The sequence below is a fragment of the Calonectris borealis genome, chromosome 6, assembly GCF_964195595.1.
Source record: "Calonectris borealis chromosome 6, bCalBor7.hap1.2, whole genome shotgun sequence".
NCBI classification, from domain to species: Eukaryota; Metazoa; Chordata; class Aves; order Procellariiformes; family Procellariidae; genus Calonectris; species Calonectris borealis.
The window spans coordinates 25,265,160-25,291,528 of NC_134317.1; the positions used below are offsets into that span (position 1 = coordinate 25,265,160).

Sequence of the window (26,369 nt, forward strand, 5' to 3'; positions counted from 1 at the left end):
TGGATTTCCAGGTGCTTTCTTATGCCAAACTCAAGATTCATCTGAATCATCTGTTAAAACTACAATTTTTTAAGAAGTGCGTGTCAAAATCGCAAAAACTGCAAAAAAAGAGCTAACTACATGAAAATTGGGGCACTACCAGTTGTTTTTCTGAGAACCAACTATTATGTAATGCTGATTAAATCTTTGTACTAATTAGCATGATGCACAAGTTTCCATTTCAACTGGTAAGTCAAAAATATACCAACTAACCTTTCAACAGTTGTCTCATACGCAACATTGTCCAATCTGATTACACATTGGTCATTATTTACCCTCTTTTCAAAAAGACTCAATTACAGAGCTCAAGATAAGGAGTTCTGCTGCCTGGGTAGTTTGTGTCCAAAGTGAGAAAAGAGAAGATCAAGGAAGTTTTAATGTTAACAAGTTAACAGATATTTTACTATTCCCAATCACTATAGTTCTACCACTTACTGCATGCACCAAATTACAGCACAACCACATTAAGGTGTCATCTAGTTACAGTAAGTTATATACCGCACAGAACAAAAGCTAATATTTGTTTTGGGCAGATATTATTTAGTGTGAACAGCAATAAGCTAGTAGTTTTTTGATAGCTAAAAATTGAAATAATTACTGCACATACCAAGAACAAGTTATTTAGAAAATAATTCTCCACAATTTCACAAGCTAAAGCCGAACATAACATGTCCCTCCTGAACTATAATGCATCTACAAAATACAAGTCTGAATATCCACTTTTACATGCACAAAAAGCAGCACCAATTCTAAATTCAATGTGTTAGAGAACAGATTGGAAAAAGAAGAAAGGAAGTTGTGCTGTATACGAACAAAATTATATACAATCATAGAATCATTTAGGTTGGAAAAGACCCTTAAGATCATTGAATCCAACCATAAACCGTGATAACTTACAAAACTTATTTTCCAAAATCCTTTCCAAGGCTAAACTTCACTTTTATTCAGGATAAAGTAAATTGCTTACTTTAATGTGGATGCACCCAAAGAAGTCGAGTAATGTTTGAATCAGAAGTGTACTTGACATTTTCTCAACTGTGTCCCCACTTAGAGGGCTCTGGTTCACACCACAACACAGTCTCAGAAAGCAGCACTTACATTCCTCTCAAATGAAACTAACCTGAAAGATGCCCTCCACCAGGTCCATGAGACCAGTTTACAGCTAGTCCTAAGAAAAATCCCTAAACATATATAGTTTGGTGATGCATTCACCCCCCCTGCTTCTCCTGGGCCGCTTGTTGATCTCAGAAATTCCTGTGAAACCTTGGCCTTGGTGTACCGAGTCTGGCGGTTGAGCACTCCTTGACCATATCAGAAACTGCACAGCTGAGGCTGGGAACATACTTTTACTGCCTGACCCAGGTGTCATCCCCCAATACCTTTATCCGAGTCATAGCTCAAGTGGAACAACACTGAAACCTTGAGAATTTTTAGTAACTACCACCTGGGACTGTGGCCAGGGTGGAAATTTACAGATGACTAAAGCCAATCATCTTGCGAACCTTTAAACAGTGGTCCGAAGAGAGACCCTTTGAGCTCTCCTGGACCGCAGCAGGCTGCACCCAGCATCTCCCTCTGAGTGAGACGCCTCTCAGAGCTCGCAACCTCTCAAGTCTGAGATATTCGGAGGACCATCGCCAAAACCTGACAGGACCTGGGCTGAAACCCTTCACTCCTCGAGGCTCAACCCTCGCCCGTTGAGAAATGCCAAGACATTTGACATGGTTATTTCTTCACTGAACTCGAGGGGAATTTTTAACAGGTACCTTCAGTACATTTATATATATTTCTGTCTGTCTCTGTGTGTGTGCGCACATAATCTATAAGTACAACCTGTAATTGTAAGTAAGCATAATCTGTAAGTAAGTCACTGTCATTCTCGCTCAATTATAACATGATTTTACTTTGTATACTTTATCCACATAGCAAGTAATACAGCGAACCTTGCCATCAAACTCTAAGTCACACTTTTATAAGTTACTATTAAAATCACTTTCTGTTAATACCTTTGATGGTGATTCTTTAAGTGGCCTCTGAACCACTTATTCGCGACAATAGTGTGAGCAAACTCCTCAGCAACAACTGTTTCACTCTACAAATCTACTTGTTATACCACACTTACTAATGTAGACCACAGCCTATAGTGACTGGCGCTCAGAAATACTTCTAACTCTCTCAGAACCTCTCCCTCATAGCCCTTCTATAAACAGACAAGTCAAAAATCAACACACCACACCACACCCTGGATCCAACTAACCTCCTTTTGACTAACTCGGAACCCTGGATCAAAAGCATACGCACTGTGCTTTGTAAACCACAACATACACAAGACTAGTTAACTAATAGAGACTGAGCAACTCACTTGTCACTATCACTACTTACACAGCCTGAGCAGAGGGGAAGAGAACAATCTTACAACTCCTTAGGAGTTTCAAAAATGCTGGTGATATCTTTTAATAAAGCCAGGGTGACTAAAGACTTCTCATTGTCTATTTAATTTATAGCTAGTTATCTCTACATCTCTACATAGAAACACATATTTCCAGGCAGTTTCATCCCCTGGTCATTACTTGCATTCTACAAACAGATCTGCCACCCTACTTCTGGAGTGATTTTTAACACATATCAAGGAGAAGGATGAATACAAAGTTTAAAAAAAAAAAACACAACACAACAAAAAAAAACCAACAAACCAACCAGACTACCTAAATATTACAGGTATAACAGAAAATTCTTGGCAACCACCCGTGAGCTGTATTAAGACAGCAAACAGAACAGGGTGTCAGAATGGCCCTTCAGCCTTAAAAAACTATGAATGCCGCAGAAATGGAATGATGGGAGAGACAGGTAAGGAGCAAACTTGAGAAAAAGCTGTTGTGCCTAGGACACCAGAAGAGATAAAAGCTTTACTGCTAACGTACTGCACTGCAGCTATTCACTGTCAATGTCAACAAGTAAGGATGGGCTAAAAATATTTTCATGACAATTTGAAGCTAAGCAAGAAGAACAAAACAGTGGATTTGACCATGCAGCTTATAAACACCTTTGTTAGTAAATCCAGGTGCTCTGCACCCATCAAACCAGCACTTCAAGAGTGAAAAATGAGACAAATAAAAGTTCGGTTACTCACAAGAATTAGTCACAAAGTTGACAATTCTAACATATGCTCTAAAGCAATCTGGGTTATGGAAAATTATGCACATCAGATTCTGCAGTTTATTTTGAGCACCAGCCCCTACAGGTCTGAGTTGGTTATAACAGCAAATTAGTACTCACACTTTGAGACCTTGTAGGTATCTTCAGTATTATAATACAAGATGCCCTTTATACTGTGTTAATACTAGCATCTTCAGTTTAACTACAGCATATTATACTCGACTAAGAAAAACTTAACGGTAGTTTGTTTGCATAAATATCTTTTTTTTTTTTAATTTATAGTCCACATTTTTAATGTAAACATTCTACTGGGAGAGTGTGGGGGAGAGATCTTTTCAGTCCTGAAACCTACGTGTGCAATCTACAAACAAGGCTTCCTTGAAACGCATGCAAGTTTTTTCTGTTTCTCTTATTATTTTATTCAATAGCACCTTTAAATGGAACATCATAAACTAATGAAGAACTGTCCATTCTTTGCATCTAGAAAATATCTGATTTCTGCACTAGCTTTGTGGAATCTCTCCATCCACCATACAAAAGTAGTTAAAGCACTGCATGAGGAAAGGTCTAACTAGCCAGAAATAGAAACAGAATTGAAAAGCTAAGTCAATGAACATTTCATAAGATTTGAAAGCACCTTACTATTCTAGAAAAATTGCAAGTATGCCACAAGAAATTAATTTTCTCTCTGCTTTAGCATCAAGCAGCATTAAACATCCTGCTGTCTAAAAGAGCATCAGCCTTTAGTAATAGATACCTTGTCTGAAAAATACAGAACAGTAATGGGCATAGTCTAATAAACAGTCTATTAACCCTAAATAAAGGTCAATTGATCCACAAACTTTGTCATAGGAGACTTCTAGAGTGGAAATTGTTATGAAAGGCAAGTATCTACGCTAAAGAGTGGCCATTTTACAGGGCTATTACCTTGTCCAGGTCTTGGGCTTGCAGATGTTCCAGCAGATGGCAGTTCAGCCTCCTGCCAATTAATTATAAATAACGTTATCTGAATGTTTGGTCCATAATACCTTTCATATTAAATCAGTACCAATACCAAGATTCTTACCTTTGCACTTGATTCTGGATCAAACCTTTCAAGGATTAATTTAGCAGTCTTGTATGTTTCCTTCTCCATTACTTCCTCAAGCTGGAAACAAAAGGTTCCACACATCAATACAGAATTCTTCAAATTATTTTCCCCCTGTATCCTCTCATTTACACGCAACTTATTAATGTGACCAAAAGGTGAAGCTCCGTCCAATGAACCAGTAGCATGTTCAGATACCTGTGGATTTGCTGTATGCAATGGAAATGAAATTTTGCTTTCAAAAATAGTTTCTAAACTCTAACAGGCTACTTGTATTTAACAGCTTTATTGCAAGGAAACACCAAATATTGCTAATTGTTTACATATAATGAGGAGAATAATTACATGCACCAACTTCAATAATGGAATGTGCAAAAATCTATCAGCCATCATTATTGGAAGTTATTAGACATGACAAGCGAATGACAGGCAATTCCTTAGATTTATTTCCTCATAGCACTTAATGCTATTAATTTAAGGAAGGTCGTTAGCCAAATGCTTTACAGAATAAAGTCTCTGTGCCAATTAACTGCTGTCAGCATCGATTTTAGATTATTTATTAGCAGAAGCAATTAGCTTGCTGCAAATGCTGTGAAAACTCACTAACTAGAGAACAGCCATGGAATTTGCTCAAATGACTTTAAAGGCTGGATCTCCATCTCTACAGTGATTCAAACCACTTTTCAGAAAAAAGGGAACATGTTCAGAATATAAATAAAAAATTTACTGAGAACTATGCATACTTTAGGGAGTGTAATTAAAGCACTTAATTATTACAGCATTTTATTTACAATGCACTCAAGTGGCTTTATAGCTAATACATGGGCTTAATTAAAAAAGTAATCACTAGTAAAGTATCATTTTAGTGGTTAACAGCCAACATCAGAAGCAGCTTAACTTTAAAACAGAGAGAGTTGAAGTTATGACAAATAGCTAATATGTATAGAAATTATAATGCATTTTACAGTATCTTAAGCAGACCTTTTCTCCTAGATATGCTGACTAATGGCCACGTCCAGCTAAAAGTGGGGGTTTGTTTGTTCTTAAGTTTGCTGTTGGCATAAACTGCAAAACTGAAAAGGTCAGTGGTCAAAAAATTAAGTTCTCTCAAACCCATTTATCACTGCTAAAATAACAAATGGTGCACGTTAACATGACTTTTACACCATTGTTTAGCTAGTGAGAAACTAAAGTTTCAGCCATTCTGCGTATACAGACCTTATAGGGGGTTTTACATTTAGACAGACCTCAGAATTACAAATAGACCACAGAAGCTAAATAAAATTCACTCAATTTAATGGATACACAATATCCATTTAACAGCTGACTCCTACACACACTACCAGAAGTTTAAGGCAAGGAATACTACCCAAGCTGTTAATTAAGGACTGTTGAAACAAAAGGGAGTGAAGAGGGAAGTAAAAATCAATTTCCTAAACTTGTATTTCAGCAGGACTTTGGAGTTAACCCACTAACTTCGTAAAACAAATGCCACACACTGCAATAAGATCAGAATTAAGGGTCTAATAGGAAAAATAAAGTATTTATTGCTTATAAAAGTGAAAACCATAAGGCAGACTTTTATATGAAGGGGTAAGGTTAGCGAGGTGAAGCTGCAAAGTGGGGAAGTGTTAACAGTCAGTGTCAATATCTGGCCCCCAAATCAAAATAAAAAACCCCTAGTCACTTTACGTCAATGAACACATAATGCATGCAACTGTCTTTATAGCCACACAGGAAAATGAGAAATAATCTTCTGCAGGACAAAGTGACCTTTAGGAAGAGAAAAAACAGAATGCTCTACCATCACTTGACACTTTCCTTATATAACGCACTTCTTGCTATAGCAGTATTACACAGGATGGTAGTTATTTGCGGATATATGAGTTTTGCAAAAACAGTAACATTATTTTGAAATGGAAAAATTTAGCTCTTATCACAAGATTCAGATGTCAAAGTTATTCTTGTAGTTATTGGATAATTCAACAAGTTACTCTTCATATTTTGAAATTCTCATGTAGCTTTATAATTCTAGTGAAGCTGAATCTGAACAAGAATTCAGTTTCACAACTGACACACTACAGATTTGAAAATGTGTAGAAATTGTCAAGATTTCTATAAGCACACTTACGATTCTCATGGTTTCACTTCTGGGATGTATTTTTCTAAAATCATCTGAAATTTGGCTGACAATACCAAATAAGAAATCAAATAGGTCAAAGTTTACTTACTCTTTGAGCAAATTAGTATAATTACTAGAAGCAAATAAGGGCCAGTGTAAAATTTAAATACTATCTCTACGTTTGCACAGCAGAAGAAACTGGCTTGTGCACTGCCACAAGAAGCTCGCATTTGCAAATCAACATACTGACTTCTGGATATTTCGCCATCCTGAAGCATAACCTTGGAAAGGTTAACCTAGTGCTGAGCACTGGCTTGCTAACACAGCAAAGTGCTCGACACCTCCTGCTCTTTTTCCATAATATACTCTTCTTTGAGATCCAGAACTCTTCCCACAAACACATTTTCTACTTTCTGCCAAGGGCTAATTCATAGTCTATTATTATCAAGCTTAAATGCTGAGTAACCAGGATCACAAGTGAAGTCTCTATGAAAGTTAATACCAGCCTAATCATGGATTTTTCAAACTTATTTCATGGAATTAATCACATCTTAATAAAGAAGCATGGTCATGTACCACATTCTCTCCTATGAATAATTGCATGGATGGCCTCCTTTCCAACTGGCAACCAAACAGAATTCCTGTGGCAACGACATCAGTTGCCCATATTGAAAAGTAATACGAGTAATGTATTTTAAGCTTCTTGTAAATGTGATTTAGCAACTGGAAGTCTGAAGTATTGACACGGTGCAAACTACTTATTTGCCATACTGCCACATGAGTTCTTAAATTGAATTACTTGGTATGTCAAACCCAACTATGGAGAGGTATTTCTTTATGTTCACACAAAGCCACAAGATTCATTTCAATCTACCATGTATGATATGCAAGTACACATAGCAAAAGTTTCCTTAAAATATGAAATAAATCATTTAAGCCACCATAATCAAGCATACTCTGGATAGATCCATGCAAACAGTAAAACTGTTTTTTGTGAACAATGCATGAAAGAAATACCTCATTTGATCATTCATCAGTAAATATGATTTTTAACCCTATTTTGAGCCTTCAATTGCACATTTGCATTACTCTAGCATATATTGGGTAGATAAGACTGGGCTCATACGATAATCAACTCCTAGTAGAGTTTTTGTCACATACTGAAGGTTATCAAAATACCCATAGTTTATACCTTCAGCCTTCCAGGCTAAAGTTCATTAAACAGTAGTTATTTTAAATAACAAAATTCATATGCTGCATTTTTTTTTCCATTATTAACATAACTCCAAGGCAGCCTTGAAATCAGACTTCTTTTTTTTCTTGGAAAATTAACAGATGCAACTTCCTAAATTCTTACCTGAAATGGCTAGGAAGTCTGTCCAAGTCTAATATTACACTCAGCCTACTGTAACAGAATAGCTAAGCAAACTTCAGCAAAGTTTAATTCTTACATTAGCAAAGTAATTACTATACTATCTTCACAACTCTGTCCTCAGGCTAAGAATTATCCCATCTTTAAGACTGCTGCTCCAGGTAAAGTCTCCACTAATTCCCACTTGTAGCAGCTTAATACATGTCCTGTGCCCTTGCTTTAATATGCTTAACCCTCTGAACTTGCTCATCTATACACTCTCAAGCTTAAGGGCTGACATCCTCATTAACTGAGAACTCTAAGGCCAAAATTGCAGCCACACAATCACAAACACAGAGTATCCCTTACGATCAAGGGGGGGGAAAAAGTGGTATCTAGAAGTAGTGCCTTAATTACAGCTAATGAACTTAATCCCTACCCCCAATCCATAAAGAAATACTCAACACGTTTTAAAGCATTCACTAGGAAAAAAGTAGTTAAAGAGTCAGTTCTGTAATAAGTATTATGCAAACTTTGAATGAAAGTACAGGACAGACAATATTAATGGGCATTTCCAGATGAAATATCTATATTTGTGTTTGTCAGGTATTTTACCCACATGAATATCCATGTAATTATGCCACCAAAGACTGAAGCCTTTTGAAGAGAACTGAAGTTCTACTGAGCAGCTCACTGCACAGCTACCAGGGCATTATATCTAGTTGATGAGGAGCTTACTCTGTTATAGGTACCCTTCAGCATTTAAGTAATGGCACTAGGGAAAAGGTTGACCACATGTGTGTAAAACACAAGTACTGTAACATTTTTCAAAAGGACAATTGTCTTCAATATAGGATTTCTCCAGCAATCGGGTAGCTGAGCTGCAATGAAGTGAAAAACCATAGCTGTTGTGACAGGCTGACAGTGCCGAGACAACAATTTGCGTTACAAATAAATAGGAAATACATAGTTTACTTATTCCACATACTTTGAGGATCACAATGTAAATACCTTAGTAACTAATTGTATTTGCAAACTCAGTAGCAAATCAGAATGCAACAGGGAAAAAAAATCCTCCCCTCTTCCCATTATTTTACCTGGTAAAGATTTTTGTTTTGTTTTACTAAAAAGTAGGTGCTGTTACAATTATTCACAGCCACAGATATTCCTAAGGAAGTTAATCCAAAATAAAACCAAATCTGAGTATTACCAAACCCAAATTATTACAGAATGCAATTTTATGAGTGTTTTTGTCCAAAATACAAATTATATTTTGTCTCATTACCTGCATCTGCTTCCAGCTCATTTCAGCATGCTAGGTTTCATGTATGATGATCTAATTTTAATGCTTAATTTAATACCTTTAAATTACGATGAAAATCCCGAGTCAATCTTATGAGTAAAAAATACCAACACCGCACTGATTCAAGAGGTTGCAATAAGTCTTCTGGTTCTGGTTCCTTGCTAGGAACCAGGCACCCACAAAATCAGGAGGTAACCATGGACTTTTTATTCCCCTCAAATTGAAAATTAGCTGAGTTATAGATTATTGGACTTCCCGGAATCCTGTTTTACTAATCCTATTTAGAAGTTTGCCTTTAATGATTAAAGCTTGATATGCATATATACTAATGGCAATTTATATTTCCAGGTTTAAACTCTCCATAGTTACACTATAATTTCTATATTGTTCACAAAGTATTCATGCAGTTTTTTAATTTTTAACTACTGCCTGGTTTTCTACAATGTTTTTGATTTTTTTCATATGCAAAATACACATTTACATCTTGTTTCAACAGCATCAATTCCCAAAGTAAAAAACTCTCCCTTTTATAAACCAGCTTTTTCCTGACTAAACTTTTATTCAATGTCTTTTCTCTAAGAAGTGCTTCTCTCACACAAAAAATCAGCATTACTAGTTCTTCTAGAATAAATATGAATATTTTCATGATTACAGAAAAATAAACTTAAACTGAAATGAAGGCTTTATATTTAAGACTCCAAGAGCTGTTTTTTTCTCCATCGTGCTTTTTCTGTTCCAAGAACTTTCCCTCCTAAGCTACCCAATGACTATGTAAATTGAAGAGATTAAATAATTTCAGTTAAGCAGTTTTCATAAAATAAAATTAAAAACATAGTTGTCATACTCATTTATTTCATTCTCAGAAAATGTAGGCCTCTCCAACCCCATTTTATCACCTTTCCAACCAAAGGACACTTCCATTTAATAGATTCCTTAATATGAAGATTAGCAGATATAAATATTGGCAAATCCTCTTTACCAAAGGACAATGACATAATTAGGTTACAGGTTATCATTTTTACATCTACATTTTAAAAATGATAAAAAACAGAATGGAAGATCAGTGAAATCTGTTTCCCCTCTGAAGGCCATATGATACCAGACTCTCACCTGATTCCTTTTTGGTAGCTTTGTTGTGGGTTTTCTATTAATTTAGCTACCATGGCAAAATCCAGAAGGCATGAGGTAAACACTGAGAAACTCATTAACAATAAAGCCTCATAATACAACTTTTGGAGTTTTTTGGGGGAGAAGGGGCTGTTTTGTTGGGGAATGGTGGTGGTGTTTGGGTTTTGGTTGGTTGGGGGTTTTTTGTGTTTTGGTGGTCGTTTTTAAGTTTTGCCTTGCAAGGCAGGAGATGAAGCCAACAACATAAGTAAACAAAGAACTTTCTTATGGAATGATTAAGTAGAGAGGAAATAGCTTTCAGTGTTACAAACTTCGCAAAGAATGCAAGTTATCCATGACTTGGAATCTTTTCCATCCTAAATTTGTCTTACTGAGATTAAGTGTTGATCCAGTTGAAGCAAATACCTGGCATACACCAGTTTTATACTGTTAACTCATCCACACAGCTCAGAAAATAGATGACCTCAAGACAACTGATAGGATTGATACATGACAAGATAAATTTTTTAGAGGAAAGAATGTAATGGAAGAAATACGTAGTACAAAAATAAGATGGAGGAGGATGGGAAATTAGTGGTGATGCATTTAAGAGATAAACAATAATCTGTTACTTGATGAAAAGGTGAATCCAGACAAGATGGAAGTCCTTTTTGCTATTTATGAACAAAACATTAAGTGATAGAGTAACTAGTAAAGATATAGTTGCATTCTATGATCTTAAATCGGTGCAACATCTAATACTTTTTATAATCCTGAAGTAAAAGAAGTAGTCAGCAATGAGTAGGTTAAAGCATACATTTTCATTTTCTGACAAAAAGGAATCACTTTACATAGATCTAGCAACACTAAAACAGTAGGTTTAACTTAAACTACAAGGACACAATTTATTCTCATATGCAAGCAGTCCTTTTTAATTTCAGGATAAGGAAAACCTTGTGAGGTACTAGAAAATGTATGAAAACAGAGGAATGGTAATAGTTTCACCTCCCTCCCGCCTCTCTTCACCCATATATCACAATCAAACTCAACTTGTAGAGATGCAGAAACACTTTAGTGGACCATAACAACTAGCTTTTCTTGAAGTTCTACTTACTATTTTTTTCTTTTGAGATTTCAAATCTTCCAGTGCATCATCTAAAAGAAGGACATCATACATTAGTTTTCAAATATAAGTAAGAGATAATTTCAGCACACTCTAAACATTGACTTTGCCCTGTGAGATCAGGAAAAATTATGCCCTGACCACTACTAACCCTACAACATTAGTAAACTTTGCATAAAATAACTAAAGTTCTTACATGAAAATAGATCATTTTAAATCCTGAAACTGCTTATAAATTACAGCCCACTGTTATCACCTTACAGTTATAACTATTAAAAAGTTTTATGTACCATTTCCTCATTAAGCAAACCAATTCTAGCCAGTGCCCTGCTCTGACCTACATTAAAACTGGTACAACAACGGACCAAATACACTTAATCTCATGAGTCAAACTACAGAAAAAAAGCTTGAGGTCTAAGTATTACTATATCTATTTGAGTACCAGATTTACTGTCTTCAGTATTTCACGTAAGCCTCTTAACACATGCTAGTTTCAAATGCCAGGTCAATTCTGAGCTTCAAATCTCCATCTATTTCACCCTTTCAGTACTTTCAGACTACAGCAAAACCTGCAGTTTTGTAAGAAAAGCTACTAGAAGGTCATTTGACTACTAAATGTTAAGAGACTCTGTTACAACTAGTAGGCACAGCACCTAACCTCTCTAAAACGAAGGGAAAGAAGAAAGGTTAAACGCACGTGGGATTTTCGTTTAAGTCAATGCTTGCAGCCTGGTACTCATGGAAAATTCACTGTAATAAACCATCACCTAATACAGAAAATATTCTCTTGATAAATCCGTTTTCTATTACCTCCTTCACAGCAAGAAGAGTTTAACAAAAAACTTTACAATTTTTTCCCCTTCTCAGCTCTACTGGACACCAGCAGTTCACCTCCTGTAAGATATAGCTATTCTTACCCATTTTTCAGTTTTCAAAAAAAGAAAAAGCTTCACAGAACTACAAGAAACAAAAACAAAACCCACCAAACTAAATACACACTTTTTTGTATCTTTATTGATATATATTTAAGCATGCTATACGCACTTTTTAAAGTTACTTCAGGAACACTACTGTTACTTGAAATTAAGGGAACACATAATTACTTGAACTTTTCCAGAACGTAGAAAACTATTTTGATAGAATAAACCACTTTATTAAGTGTACAAAATACTAGAACTGGGCATGTACGTATTTGAAAGTTTATGCAATGAAAGGGTAACTACAACATTCCCTTATTAGTTAAGACAAATAGGATACAGAACAAGACCATATTTAGCACTAGGCTGGACCACAGAAGATAGACAATTCCAGGAATTGTGCATCTTCAAATTAATAAGGTACCTCCCTCCACCAAATTTTACGTTTATATTAGCCTTTCATGTAGCCCCACACAGATTAACACATTGAAATGCACTGCAATGCAGTATGGTATCATGCAGCCAAACAAATAGCACAATATCGTCAGCTGTTAACAGTTACTCAAGAAACAGAAGCTGCTTTTGGTACAGAAATGCCTAGAACACCTTCAAGCATAGCTTCCCACAAAGCAATGCAATCAGTTGAAAGTGTGGGTGTTTGTTTCTGATCACTTTACCTCCTGTGTTCAACAAGAACCTCATGAAACACCCTTCAAACGTGGCCAAGAGGCAATTACTGCAAAGTACTCTCAAGAAACCAATATATCTCATCTTAATTAAACCTACAGGAAAAAAAAAATCATACTAGAGAAGTCAATACCTGCAAGATACCTCGTTTATTTTCCCCACACTTTGGGACAGATCAGCCTAAATCTTCCTCAACAGTTGTTTGCCTGACCAGTCTTAACAACTGAAATTCTGTAATCTCTCTACATCATCTTTCCTAGTGTTTCACTAGGAATTTTCCTCATTCAGAGCATGGTTCCCAAAACTGGTGTATGCTGGTTAGCCAGCATAGAGCTTTATAGTATTAAATAACCATCTCCAGTGACTCAATGTGTTATATTAACTTATCCCAGAATAAAAGGCTAGCTTTGAGCCTCTCAGTTGCCAGTTTGCTCTCTCAGCTACATTTTCTCCTGCTTTACTGCTGTAACTCTTGCACTGCGCATTTGATTTATCTTTTCCAAATACAGGACTTGTATCTTTGAGGTAAAACACTTAATTTTTACCCAATCTCTGGAACAATGCAGAAATAATTCCTTTTGGCATGTTCTAACATCTACTAAAACCCTTTATACACAGGTTCAACAAAAGCACTAGACTTGCTTGTATGCTAAAAATAGCAATAAAGACACTTAAGCAAACTAGAAAAACATACGTACTTTTTTTTTTCTTATCCAGCCATGAAATGCAAATATATATTCACCTTAGAAATGAATCACACAGCACCACAGAATATATGGACAATTTTATTTCTACATAAAAATGTATGTCTTACGTTTGCATATCAAATGCAAACATTAAGTTTAAGAAAAATTCCAAAAGTCATGTTTAACTCGTAAGCTGTCACAAATTAAATACATCATGTTGTACTGCAAGTCATAAAACATAGTGCAACACTGAGGTTTTCCTGTATTATTGCTCACATCAGCATGAGATATTGTTACAGGCTGGACTACTCTCAAAGAAAGTCTCAAATGAATTCTAACTACTGCAGACAAGTGCCACAGATGCAGTTTTTAAATTTTGCATTAGAATGGATCTGCATGTTCTTTAACAACTTTTTATATATATTTGAACACCTGCATTACTTTTTTTTTGTTACACGACTCCCAGTTTTCCTTAGCTCTCAGAACAGCACAAAACCACCTGCTTATCCCTTTTCCACTCACGAAAACATAAGCATGCTTTCGAGAACTTGGAAGAGAAAAGTTACCTTGACAAATAAATTAAACACATCTGCTATAAATCTCTTCTCTTACATATAAAAGGTAACAGATTAAGACTGCTGGAATACTTGCAAGACGCAAGTATTGAGGGAACTACTACTATTGTTTATATTTCCTTTCGCTCACTCCTGCTTCCACACTACATTTTACTCCATTACACTTTGAAGCATGCAAAGACAGGAGAAAGTTACCACAATTTTGCAAGTGAAGTTAAAGATTAAGCAGTTTCCTTCCTGTTCTTTCAAGAACTGTGTGGTAGAAATGAGAGTTTAGCTAATGCTACCCATTTCAGGATCAACCAAAAGGCTACTCTTCTTTTCCTGGAAGCCAAATTACTAAAATGTTTACGTTTTCATAGCAAGCATCATTCCCAACTAGTTCCATATTCTAAAAAAAGACAGAAAAAATACTTACTATTCCTTTCTGTCCTTTTGGAAAAGAAAAAAATGAGCAGTGTTCTTATGAACCAGATTCTTTAAAACAGAAAGAAGAATTATATTAATTAAAATATATTACAGTAACCATTTCTGAAGTCATTTAGCGAACAGGATAGTTAATGCCAGACTTACCAGATGAGATTTAACTTTGCAAATACAAAGAACAGAAATCTTCAAACAATATTTATACGGAAAACTAAAAATTCAGTTAGTATCTTGTCAACAAGACACCAACATTGATCTAAATAAAATCCTCCTGTCTATTAAAATTTAACCAAGTATTACTACAGGTAGAAATACTTCGGAAGCAGCAGCAAGTAACATCATCGCTTGCCAAAATGTTCAGTGGGAACTTTTTGAAATCGAGGTATGTGCAGCTAGCTGAAAATTACTTAGTCATCACTTCTTATTTGATAGATTTATGATGCATGTTATCCAGAAAACCAAGCTTACCAGCTAAGGCCCAAAATTAAGACCTGAGAGATTTGTGGGAAGAATTCAATACCAATGAAAACCATGAGATACAGCTATTGCACAAATGCTCTCCCAAGCAGAGTTAACTGACCTGACTCCTGGCGATTTTACAGAGCTCTGAATCACTCAGTTTCTGCAGCATTTCAGCTGACTTGGCTCAAACAATGAGGCAGTTTATCTGTGCTCAAGATAAAGTTAAACTGATCTATGATCATTTTACATTTGAAAGATCTCTCTGTACTCATCAGGACTTCATTTGTTTTAAAGCTTAGAATTGCTTATAATTATTAAGTTGACACTTTTCCTGGCAAGTTATTCGGCCTAAGCCAAGTGGCAAATCTCATACTTCAAGCCCCTCTAAGCATCTTATCCAAAACCCTCCTAGTGCCAAGCACTATATAATAAAGCCTAAAGTAGCAATGTTTCATTTAAGAAAAAAAAAAATTCTTAAACGCTAGAAGGGTTCTCTGAATAACAGCTAGCATAAGGAAGCAGGCAAAAGGCTACAAGATTTCAAATAGAGTTTCAATTTCATTCATAAGAACATCTTTTGCGTTTCTATAATGGCTGCCCAGTTCAAAATGCTTTCAAGTATTAACACCACAACCCGAGTTAGGTAAGTCAGACAAGACAACTGGAATGCAAGAGTAACCTATCCAAGGTCAGAGAAACAGAGAAAAAAGTTTAACTCTACTCCACCTTCAAAGGTGTGCTGTAATAACTACTCTAAGAATATGGATGACTTTGCCTGCTTATACAATGCAAGATATGTCTCTTCATAAAGTATCAAAAGAAATAAACGTTTTACAGGGTTTGAATTGCCTTAAAGACTATGTTACACAGGCAAAGCATTATTTCTTTTTTACTGAACGATTAAAGTCTTCTACCTAAAGCTGTATTCTAAGCTAATAGATATATGGTAGGACTTCACGAAATAAAAAACATTTCCTCTTTAAGAACTTTAAGGTGAAAGTTTAATAGCAGATCATTTCAGACCAATTTTACAAAATAAAAACATATTTCTCTGAAAATCAGAAGATGCAAGATGAAACAATCTAATTCAAACAAAAATCATTTCAATGATTTTTCTAATATATTTCTTCAACTTTTCAGATATTTCAATATACGTTTAAAATTAATGCTGCTATATATTCCTAGAACTTAACTCACTCTACCAGCATCAGTAACTTGCTGAGACCCTGAGGGAATGACCTAAGGCAGAAATAAGTTGGTGACTGACTGCAAGCTGGAAAAGGCAGACATATTCCAGTTTGATTCGGGCTGAAAAATCTCTAGAGCTATTACTGGGTGGCATCAGGCATTCAGCATGGAGTCACCTCTTGACCAAGAACAAAGACAAGCTGGCAGTTGTTTGCCATTCATATCTGCCAAAAAAAGCTGAAAGGGAATAGCTTTAGAGAAAAATCAGATTAAAAGCTGCAAGTCATAAGAGAACAACAGTCTAATTCTAAATGTTAGTAAGCCAATATCTAATTCAGAATTTTAAAGAAACCCATCATTCAAAAAAAAAAAAAGAAACAAGAATTGGAAGACAAACTAGAGAATAAAAATCCAATGTGAAAATTCACACCACAGCACTAGAAGCCATCACCTTCAGTAATAGAAGTTTTCATTTCTACACTGATCCTAACACACCTAAGTGAAGGGAGGCTGGTAATACTTCCTCTTCTACCAGCCTTCCCTGTCAGCATAGGCAAGCCTCGCATACTAACAACAAAGACTTTCAAATCCTTGTCCTGAAGAACAAAATAAATTCATATTGCTGCCAAAGATTAATTTGAGCTTTAACTTCTATATTCATCCTTTCCAGTCAAGACATTGCTGCCCATGTATCTTCTCCACAGGATTCCATAACAGCAGCATGTTAGTACATTATGCGTAAGACAGTATGACATACAAAAAGCATCTTCAAGTATTTTTTTTGCATGTTATGGTATGCTGACCCACACTAATCAAACTTGCAAAGCCTTAAATATTTACATTGGACTTTGCCTTTCAAGTCTAAAGCTAGGGCACTGACAAGTCACTTTTCCATATAAAAATGCTGTACAAATATGGACAGTACTTATGACGTTCGCTTCAGCAAATTAGTAAATGCACTGTGCTCCCCATCAGTAGGAAAGATGCTCAGTAAGCTGCTTCTCCTCCTTAATGGTCTGGGGGAAGGGGAGGCAGGGAAGCAGCTGTTTAGTGAGGTGGGAGCCCATTTTGTTATTTTTGGAAAAGTAGTTTTCTTAGAAAACAAAAGCCACTCATGAGGATGAGCAGCCAATCAGCTCAGTGGAACAAAAAAGTAGACAACACTTTCTCCTATTCACATCCAATGATGTTAGGATATTTTCTGATTGAAGAAAACAGTCAATGATTTTCCAGAAAAACAGCTAATTATGTAAAACTAGTGCTCAACATATTTAGGCTGACCACCTTTCAGGTCACTTCTGTGTTAACAGTCACCTAATATGTAAAAGTAAGTTTCTCCATTCATTCTTGTATTTTTTTCCCCAATTTTATATGCTGCATTTTACATACAGATGACATACCTTAGGTCACTTTCATACAGTAGTGTTAATTTTCCAAACAGCAGTAGAAATAAACCCAAGACAATGCTCTTCTGCTTGTATTACATTACCTTGCAGCTGTTCAGATACAGGTCTCTCTCTAGCCCTAGTATAATTTTGATAAGCCAAGTAACTTTAGATGCTAACATCTTTTGATGGTAAGACTTAGTTCTACACTAAACCCAGACCCATAAGAGACATCTCCCTCAAAGAAAGTGTCTGCCTAACTATTTGGATTCATTTTAAAAGAAAAAATTCAGCAAGTTATGACAACTCAAGAGTTGTCAAAAGAAAACCCAACCCCCTGCTGAGATGTATTTTCCATATCCTTTTATCAAAGAGACAGCAGTTAGGAAAAAAAAAAGGCGTATTTACTTACATCAATGGAAATGCAAAAAATGGAAGTGTCATAATCAACCTTGCTGTCCATTCATCAGGAAGACACCATAAATACACAATTAAGCAGGTGATAAGGTAAAGAAGTGAAGAGTAGAGAAGCAGCCTTCCAACCCATAGTTTCTGTAGCCTCTGATTTTTTTCTCTAAATTCTTCTAATGTTTGTATTTCCTGTAAATAAATAGGATTCAGCCTTATTAGTGAAATTAGTTGGTGGTTTTACTAAGCTGCCTTTAAGTGTTTGCTAAAATTAGCCACATCAATTTGATACTTGATTAGAAAAGTCAAGCAGCTTTTTGATAAATGACAGTATTTACCCAAAGATAACCTTTATAGCATAAATACATCACACTATTAAGGTTATGATATGGGCCACTTACACTGTATTAGCAGTAACACATCGCTGTTGGGAAGAAATACTACAAATCAGCACTTTTTCCTATTTGTAAGGCATTAGTATATTTGGGACAAATAAAAAATGCTAATATCTTATGAATGGCAGTCTTTACAGTGACATAAATCACTACCAACCATACTTTGCATCCTAAAACTTTCATCAGGCACCTGTGGAATTTCAAATGCTTCTAACACTTTTCTGCTAACATGGGAAATTGCTAAAACCTCACTGTCATTTCATGTGCTTTCATTTCAGTATTTTCCTCACATTAAGAGTGAAATCCTGAACATCTGAATGATGCTTTTGGCATATTAATAAGTGATCTAGCAATGCTCTGCTATGTTACCATTTTGACTATATTTCAAGTGACAACAGGAGTACTCACACTTTCATTAAAAGAAAAACAAAAAATATCAACGGCATATTTCAAAACAGTTAATTTCCCCACAGAGTACAGACATCTGTCACAAATTACAGCTAAAAATCACAATTGATTACTGAACCATCTATTCAGTTATTCTGCCCCCGACCTTACTTATTACCACTACAGTTACAACTTTTACACTTAAAACCATACATTGAAGCTTTTCTAATGAGCCTGATGAATGGAACTTTGCGTTAGTGACATTTTCCATTACATGGGAGTTTAACCATTAGTTATAATTAAATTGTGTAATCAAGCCAACTTCACATTCATTCCCATTTCAGGCTCTAAATAAATATTTAAACTGTAGTTTCTCACTATCTATTATATGGTATGTTTATTTCTAAGTGACTAATAGTAAGGGGAAAAAAGATAGCAGTCCATCTGAAATTCAGAATTTCTAGTAGATCCAACTGGAATAATTATCAAAATAATTTAAAATTCCATGACACTATTTTACCTAATATGAAAGAAATACATGGCCAGCAAAAAGGATGCATATTTCTAAACAAAAAACAAACAAAACACCAAAAAGCAAATACATACCTTATCAATTTTTTCTAATACTTCTACAGTGGAAGGCTTTGCCTGCTTACAAGGGAAAGAACAAAGTGTTAATCTCACTACAAAAAAAGGTTAATATTTTGAGGATTACTGTACATTAACCGTTTTCTAACAAAAAGACATATTCATAATAGATTAATATATTATCTATTTTACATAAAGGTAAGAAGTTTTTCTACTTCAATAGTGGCAAATAGGAGGGACTGTAATGAATCACTATTTTACAGTTGGTATTACTATTAACTGAAGGCTCCTCTCCTACACCAGAGAAGATGAAAACCTATAATGCGTGTACAGCAATAATGGATGTGCGGGTGGGAAGTAAAACAAGGGGAGAATTGATGAGTGCAAGGAATAGGCAAAACAAAGAGAATATATACAGAAAGCCCTAACCTGAGAACTTAAGCTTTTTATTACTATTCATTCCACACACAGAGACATGCTCTAAATAAATTATAAGCAACTGCAAGTAAGTGTTATCATCTCCAGTAAAATTCCCCTTAGGAACAACTTGGAACCTACCTTCTAGGAATCTTTCCTAATTTCTGAGAAATATAAAGCCATTATCTTCCCCCACCCTTCAGGCCACAAATTCAAAAGCCATAGCCCACACTGCATCACTCTGAAAGCAAGTTTCCCTCCATTACACAAAACTGACATTTCACCTAAACTTTTGCCTTTAAAGGAGTTTTGTATGGGAGGCTCTCAAATCAATTGATAATATGAAAAGGCAAACCTAGACTCGAACAACTCACACCTGCCAGGAGAGTAGTCAAAAACCTCACGTCTCTTCCTCATAAACTCAGTGCACCATTCAATAATATACAAGCCAATAAAAACAGTTAGGAAGAAAGACTTGTATAGGTGTAAGTAGCTACCAAAACATTTGTTAAAACAGATATAGAATGATATTCTGAACTATCCATTTCGACCTAAAATAACCACCAATCTTTCAAGTCACAGATGCTGCTGTATCTATGCCAATGAAGCACCAGAAAGAGTTAAAACTGTATTTTTATAAGTTAACCAAACCAGTGCCAGGCCTGGTACTGCAAAGGAAATAAAGGACAGCCGCACAGTTTCACAGTTTCGGGATTTGGCAGAGAACATTTTTGGTCATTATGTCTCACTACTGGACTTTTAAGTGACATATTAATGGGAAAAGTTTAGCGCTAACATTCAACCAGCATTAACAGTCAACCAACAGGCATTAAGAAACATGTCCTGCGTACTCCCATCTTCTAGACTAAAGATTACTATGTTGTTACATGATTTTACTTACCCTCCATCTTGAAATTAATCCACCCATCTTCTATTGTGGACAAATGTTGGCAGAGCTATCAATCTTCTACAAGAATTCACAGCTAGAAGTGAAGCATTAAGCACTTAGGACCAATCTAACAGTATAGTCCAAGATTCACGAATTTATTCCAATATCTAAAGGAATCAAAATACCGCATAAAGCCATTGCCTAGTTATTTACCTACACGTTATTTTAAAATCCAGTCTTCTGTTTCATAGGTCATCTTGTAAGTCAGTTGATCAGCCCTGATGTGGCCAAACTTATTTTTATTTTGGAAATATTTAACCAGAGGGGAGTCTTCTAAAACAGATGCACAAAACTGCTAAAAAAGCCACCAAAATCCTCCAGCAGAAAAACAATTTTAGAAACTTATTATTAAGCAGGATTATTTAAGAAACTGATTTCCAGTTATTTCCTCTGCTGCTCATAAGCATAATTCTCAATGTTCCTTTTCAGCTGTCACTCAAGGCATCCAGCATTAATAACCTTCTATTTGTGAGAAAGTGCATCTCCAATGAATCTACTTCCTTTTCACGGTCTCATCAACAAGAACATATTGGATAGCACTATTGTTCTTCCTTTGTATAATGTCAAATAATCAGTTTCAAAGAGATTTCACTTTTCCAGGAAAGCACTACATTGGCAGGTCTTCCCTGCACACAACGCACAATGCAGTCACCAGCATATCAAATGGCCCTAAAGCAATTCCAAAGGTGCAACAGTAACTCACCTCACTCTACACAAACCTGGAACCCGTGAACAGCACTAATTTGATGATCTGGATCTAGGTTCCTGAAACAAAAGTTGTCCTGGTTTCAGCTGGGATAGTGTTAATTTTCTTCCTAGTAGCTGGATAGTGCTGTGTTTTGGATTTAGTATGAGAGTAATGCTGATAACACACGGATGTTTTAGTTGTTGCTAAGTAGTGCTTACATAGTCAAGGACTTTTCAGCTTCCCGTGCCCTGCCAGGTGCACAAGAAGCTGGGAGGGGGCACAGCCAGGACAGCTAACCCAAACTGGCCAAAGGGGTATTCCATACCATATGACATCATGCTCTATATAAACTAGAAGGCATGGTCCAGGAAGCAGCAATCGCCGCTCGGGGCCTGGCTGGGCATCGGTTGGCAGGTGGTGAGCAATTGCATCATGCATCACTTGCTTTGTATATTCTTTTTTTATTATTATTATTACTACTATTTTACTTTCTTTTATTTCAATTATTAAACTGTCTTTATCTCAACCCACAACTTTTCTCACTTTTACTTTCCCGATTCTCTCTCCCATCCCGCCGGAGGGGGGGGAGTGAGCAAGCAGCTGTGTGGTGTCTAGCTGCTGGCTGGGGTTAAACCATGACAAAAGTGTAGCAACTTTCCATCAGCAGGCAGTTGGAATCAATTGCCTTTGAACCTTAGGATGGCAGAATTTCTCTCCAGTCACTTAATTTACAAGGTTTTACCGAATGAATGAAAAAGTGATCGGTTCACAGCAACCCCAACAGTAAACTAATGCTCAATCCCAACTAGGGCTCAAACCTTTTTAACTCTGGAATGAAACAGTAAGACTTATTAAAACAAAGCACTGATCCAGTTAGGCAGAAATATAAGTGATTATTATCTTGTTTATTAAGTTGCTTTTGGCCAAAAATTGAAAAATAAAGAAACCTAATCTCAATCCAAATTTGTTTCCCAATTGTCTGAGGCTGTCAGAACAAATTAATATAATATAGGATACACATTGCTCACTAGCACGAACACTGTATGTAGTATGGTAATCCTGTCACCTTTTAAGAAAGCCAAGGACTTCAGAATCCAGAACTATAGGCCCTATGATTTCAAAAACCAATCCTAAAAGATAAGGAAATCCGTATCTGAAATGCCGCCAAAATGAAGCTAGAACAGATGGGCAAATTAGCTCTGCTGCTGGCAAATTACTAGCACAAAGGGGTGAGCTACAGAAAAAGCACAATTACCCCTTTGACTCTTGAGTAAATTCTTAAAATAATCACTACTACAGCAACTCACCTCAGTAAAACAGCAGCAATATTTTAATTTTTCAAACACGCAATCTAACACAGAATTTTATACAATTGTCACTTTGCAGTTACAGGCAAGTTTCTGCATGACAGGTATTGCAGTAGGTCTGAGCAGACATTTTCTTCACAAATATTTCTACAGAGACAGATAGTATCTTTATTGCAAAACAATACAAAAGCTATGTCAAATAGCCAATCAAGAAGTTTGTAAACTTAGCACAAGGTTCCCAAATCTAGTTTGCTTCCCTAGCATTACTACTGCTGTTAGGAGCAACAGTAGCTCTCAGCTGTGGACATACAGAGACGTGGAGATGCTCATGCAGCCTTTTTGAATGCCATCTTCCTTCAGGCCATAGTTTGAGAACCTCTGCAGGAGAAGTGTTAGAGGATCTTTTGGGCATAGGTTATCTGTGAGCTGTTGGTGACACCGACCTTTGTCAATAACACATTCACAGTGCTATCTCTACATATGTTTTTCAAAATATCTGGCAAATACCTAATAGAGAAACAGGTTTGACAAGTGTCACCGTGCACATAATTTTACATGAACTATGATGCTGACAGGCTTTACGTATGCTGCTCTGCAAATCAGTAATACTACCGAAACCCTTCCCCAAAGAGGTATTAAGGGATTAGGGCCACTAGATTCACATTTACAGTTTAGTCACCGAATCCTTAGTTAGGAGATGGAGAATTTTCTATGGAGTGCCTCAGATGTTTTCTTTCTCTCACTTCTCTTCTTTTTGACATGACAACAAAAATTGTCTTCAACTGCTTCAAACTCTCCTCATTCGTCCTCACCTGCCACTCCACATACCTACCACTTATATCCTACTGTTCATGGTAAGAGTCCTCCTTCCACAAGTCTCCTTCCTTCCCATGCTCTAACCATCAAATTATTGCACAGCACTTTTTCCTTCTGAAGACTGCATTTCTTTAGCACAGAGCTGTCCTTTCCACTCACTGAGCACTGCTTCAGTTGGACTTATTTCCACAAAAATTATCACTGATTTAATAGGTAAATAAGATAGCTGCAACATTTCCTGGCCCCAGGTTTAAAATAGACAACCAAAGTGTTAAAAAACACTTAATGTAGACGCTTAAGAAAACACTATTACCGATTTTATGACCCAACTCGCAAAACAAAAATTTCCTGATAGCATCTCCTCTACCCCAAAAATATGCAATTTAATTAGTAAAATGCAAAGCAAAAGTGCCACAGTAAGAGTACTAGAGCAGAAAGAGTTTCTCTTTTGAATGAGGGATGAATCATGCACAATTACAGAAGTCATCTGCCAACCGATTCATCCAGATGGAGAAATTAGTTTGATGATCTCATTACACTTTTATCAAATCAGCCTCAAATTTCTTCAAGTTTATTGTTGATGTTTTAAGAGGAAAAGCCCTCAAAAAAAAAACAAAAGTCTCCAAAATAAATTTTAATAACTGACATGCTGAAATTCAAGACTGAATAACATCAAGACAAGTCATATTAAAAGAAAAAAGGCAGTTAGAAATTTGAAATCAAGGTTTTGCGTACAGACATACAGACCTTTCCCCTGAAGGAAAGGGGAATGATCTTTAAATGAGGTTTTTTGTAAACTTAGTGAAAATGTAAATATTTTCAGATATTTATCATTACAAACAACACAAGTTCTACCTTTCAAATTGAATCTGCAGTTCTTCTCAGAAAGTTTCCACCCAAAATTCATGTTCTCCCATGATTTACTGACCTCAGAAACTTCCACAGTGACCATATAAAGCTTCTCCAGCTATGAGGGCCGTGGACAAGGAAACAAGCAAAACAAAACCAGGAGCATCACCCACCACCTACTGCTAGCCTGCCCTAGAACCTCTCAGTTAAAACAAGACACTGAATTTTCTTCAATTTGAACCTCATTTTCAGCTGTTTCTGTTGGGAAGCGTCCTGTGGAGATCCTGTGCTTTGCAAAGCCCGAATTAAAAAGGCAAATTGGTTCTCACACAGAGACGCCAAAGCGATGGAGCAAGGAGTAGGTGGGTCGGGCGCTTTTTTTGAAGCCCAGCCTTGTTTTGGAGCCTGCGAGAGCGGCCGCCCGCGGCCCGGGGAGCGCGGCCGCGGGCCCGCGGGCAGGGAGGACGGCGGCAGAGGTCAGCTTCGGCTCCCGACGCCTGCCTCCTTGGCCAGCCGCCCAGTCAGCCGGGAAAACCCCACGGCTCCGCCGCACCCTTGCTTCCGGGCGGGCGGGGAAGGCGCCCGCCGCCCCCTCCCCGCACCCGGTGGCTTCCGCTTCCGAGGCTGCGCCCCGGCCCGCCACCGCCCCGCTCCCCAGCTGCCGCCCGGCTACCCGCGCCGAGGCGGGAGTGGGCGGGGGCGCCGGGCGCCCCTCTCCCGCTAGGCCGTCCGCGGCGCAGCCAGCCCCTACCGCGGAGTCGCTCGGGGCCGGGCCGGGCCGGGCCGGGCCGGGCCGGGCCGCTCCTCCCCCGCCAGCACGTACCTGCCGCGGGCCGGGCCGCGCATCCCGCCGCCGCCGCCCGCCGAAGGAGGGGCCTGGCCGCCGGGGCGGCGCTCCCATCAGGCCCCGCGCGGCCCCGACAGCCAATCAGCGCCTCGCTGCCGCGGGGCGCGCTGGAGCGGGGGAGGGGCCTTGCCGGTGCGTGAGGCGGCGGGCGGCGGCCGAGGCGCGGCGGGCGGCGGGGCGGGCTGGGCTCGTGTGGTAGTTCCCAGCCGCGCCTCGGAGCCCGGCGCGTCTGGGCGGTGACACGGTACCCGCGGGAGTGGAAGCGGGCGGGTGTCAAAGGCGGTCACCGCCATCTCCCCGCCACCGCCACGGGGCTGGGGAGGAAACGCCGAGCCCGTCCTCCCGCGGCTCTCTCTGATACTGATTTAGAGAAAAAACAGCGTTTTAACACTAAAACTTCGGAACATGAGGGTCAGACTGTCGTGTGAAGGTTTGCAGCCTCCTGGCACTCTCGTGTGCAGCCTCTGCCAGTGGAGCAGGTGCTGGCAGGCGCCGTGCTGGATGCGCTGTCGCTGTGGCAGGCGCTGGAGTCGCCTCAGGCCACAGAAGCAGCCTGCTCTCGCTGTCCCCTTCGTTCCACAGGCAACCGTTGAGCTTACTTGGAGAGAAGCAGCACTCTGTATTTCTTTAATTTACGTTGCTGTAACAACCGTGCCTTCTCTCTTGGTGCTGTACTTTTTTAGTTTTCTTACGTGGTGTCCTTTCTTGGTGGACGCGCATCATCACTTACCCCATGGGGAGAGGACTGAGGAACAGAGAATACTTGCCCTGTTTGCGCTGTCTGACAAGGTCTTCAGTGCCCTGCTCAGAAGTTTTACCATTACGGCTACACAAGTGGGACCATGTGCACAAATGGGGAAGAAAGTCTTTCAGAGTGCCCTGAAGTAGAAATTCCTATGCAGAAGCTGTATACCCTCAGCTGACCCTGCATTGTTGAACTCGTTGTATGTAACAATGCATCATAACACAACTTACAAATGTTGGGGTTTTTCCAGTGGTGGTGGGTCGACCCTGGCCAGCAAGTAAACACTCACACAGCCTCCTGCTCACTCCCCCGCAGCGGGATGGGGGAGAGACAAGGAATAGTAAAACAAAGAAAGCTTG

The 26,369-nt window shown here is 37.9% G+C and overlaps 1 protein-coding gene across 12 annotated transcripts in view; it reads right to left on the bottom strand.

Annotated features, from left to right (window-relative positions):
• The window catches only part of LNPK (lunapark, ER junction formation factor), a 51,502-nt gene extending 26,182 nt beyond the window's left edge, over positions 1–25,320 (bottom strand). For 3 of the 12 annotated variants that reach the window (XR_012674107.1, XM_075153294.1, XM_075153301.1), the window contains exons 1-7: positions 25,242–25,319; positions 19,411–19,455; positions 18,027–18,214; positions 14,572–14,630; positions 11,280–11,320; positions 4,262–4,342; positions 4,123–4,174 (exon numbers count right to left, since the gene is read on the bottom strand). Coding sequence is in view for 11 of the 12 variants with exons in the window: in XM_075153294.1 (XP_075009395.1) it covers positions 4,123–4,174; positions 4,262–4,342; positions 11,280–11,320; positions 14,572–14,630; positions 18,027–18,214; positions 19,411–19,455; positions 25,242–25,319 (544 nt within the window). In the remaining variant the exon portion in view is untranslated. Of the gene's footprint in view, positions 1–4,122; positions 4,175–4,261; positions 4,343–11,279; positions 11,321–14,571; positions 14,631–16,373; positions 16,467–18,026; positions 18,215–19,410; positions 19,456–20,710; positions 20,793–20,915; positions 21,013–21,461; positions 21,524–25,169 lie in introns of those variants that run through there. The other 9 variants (XM_075153299.1, XM_075153303.1, XM_075153295.1 and 6 more) reach the window with 7 other exon arrangements.
• Positions 25,321–26,369: the final 1,049 nt, after the last annotated feature.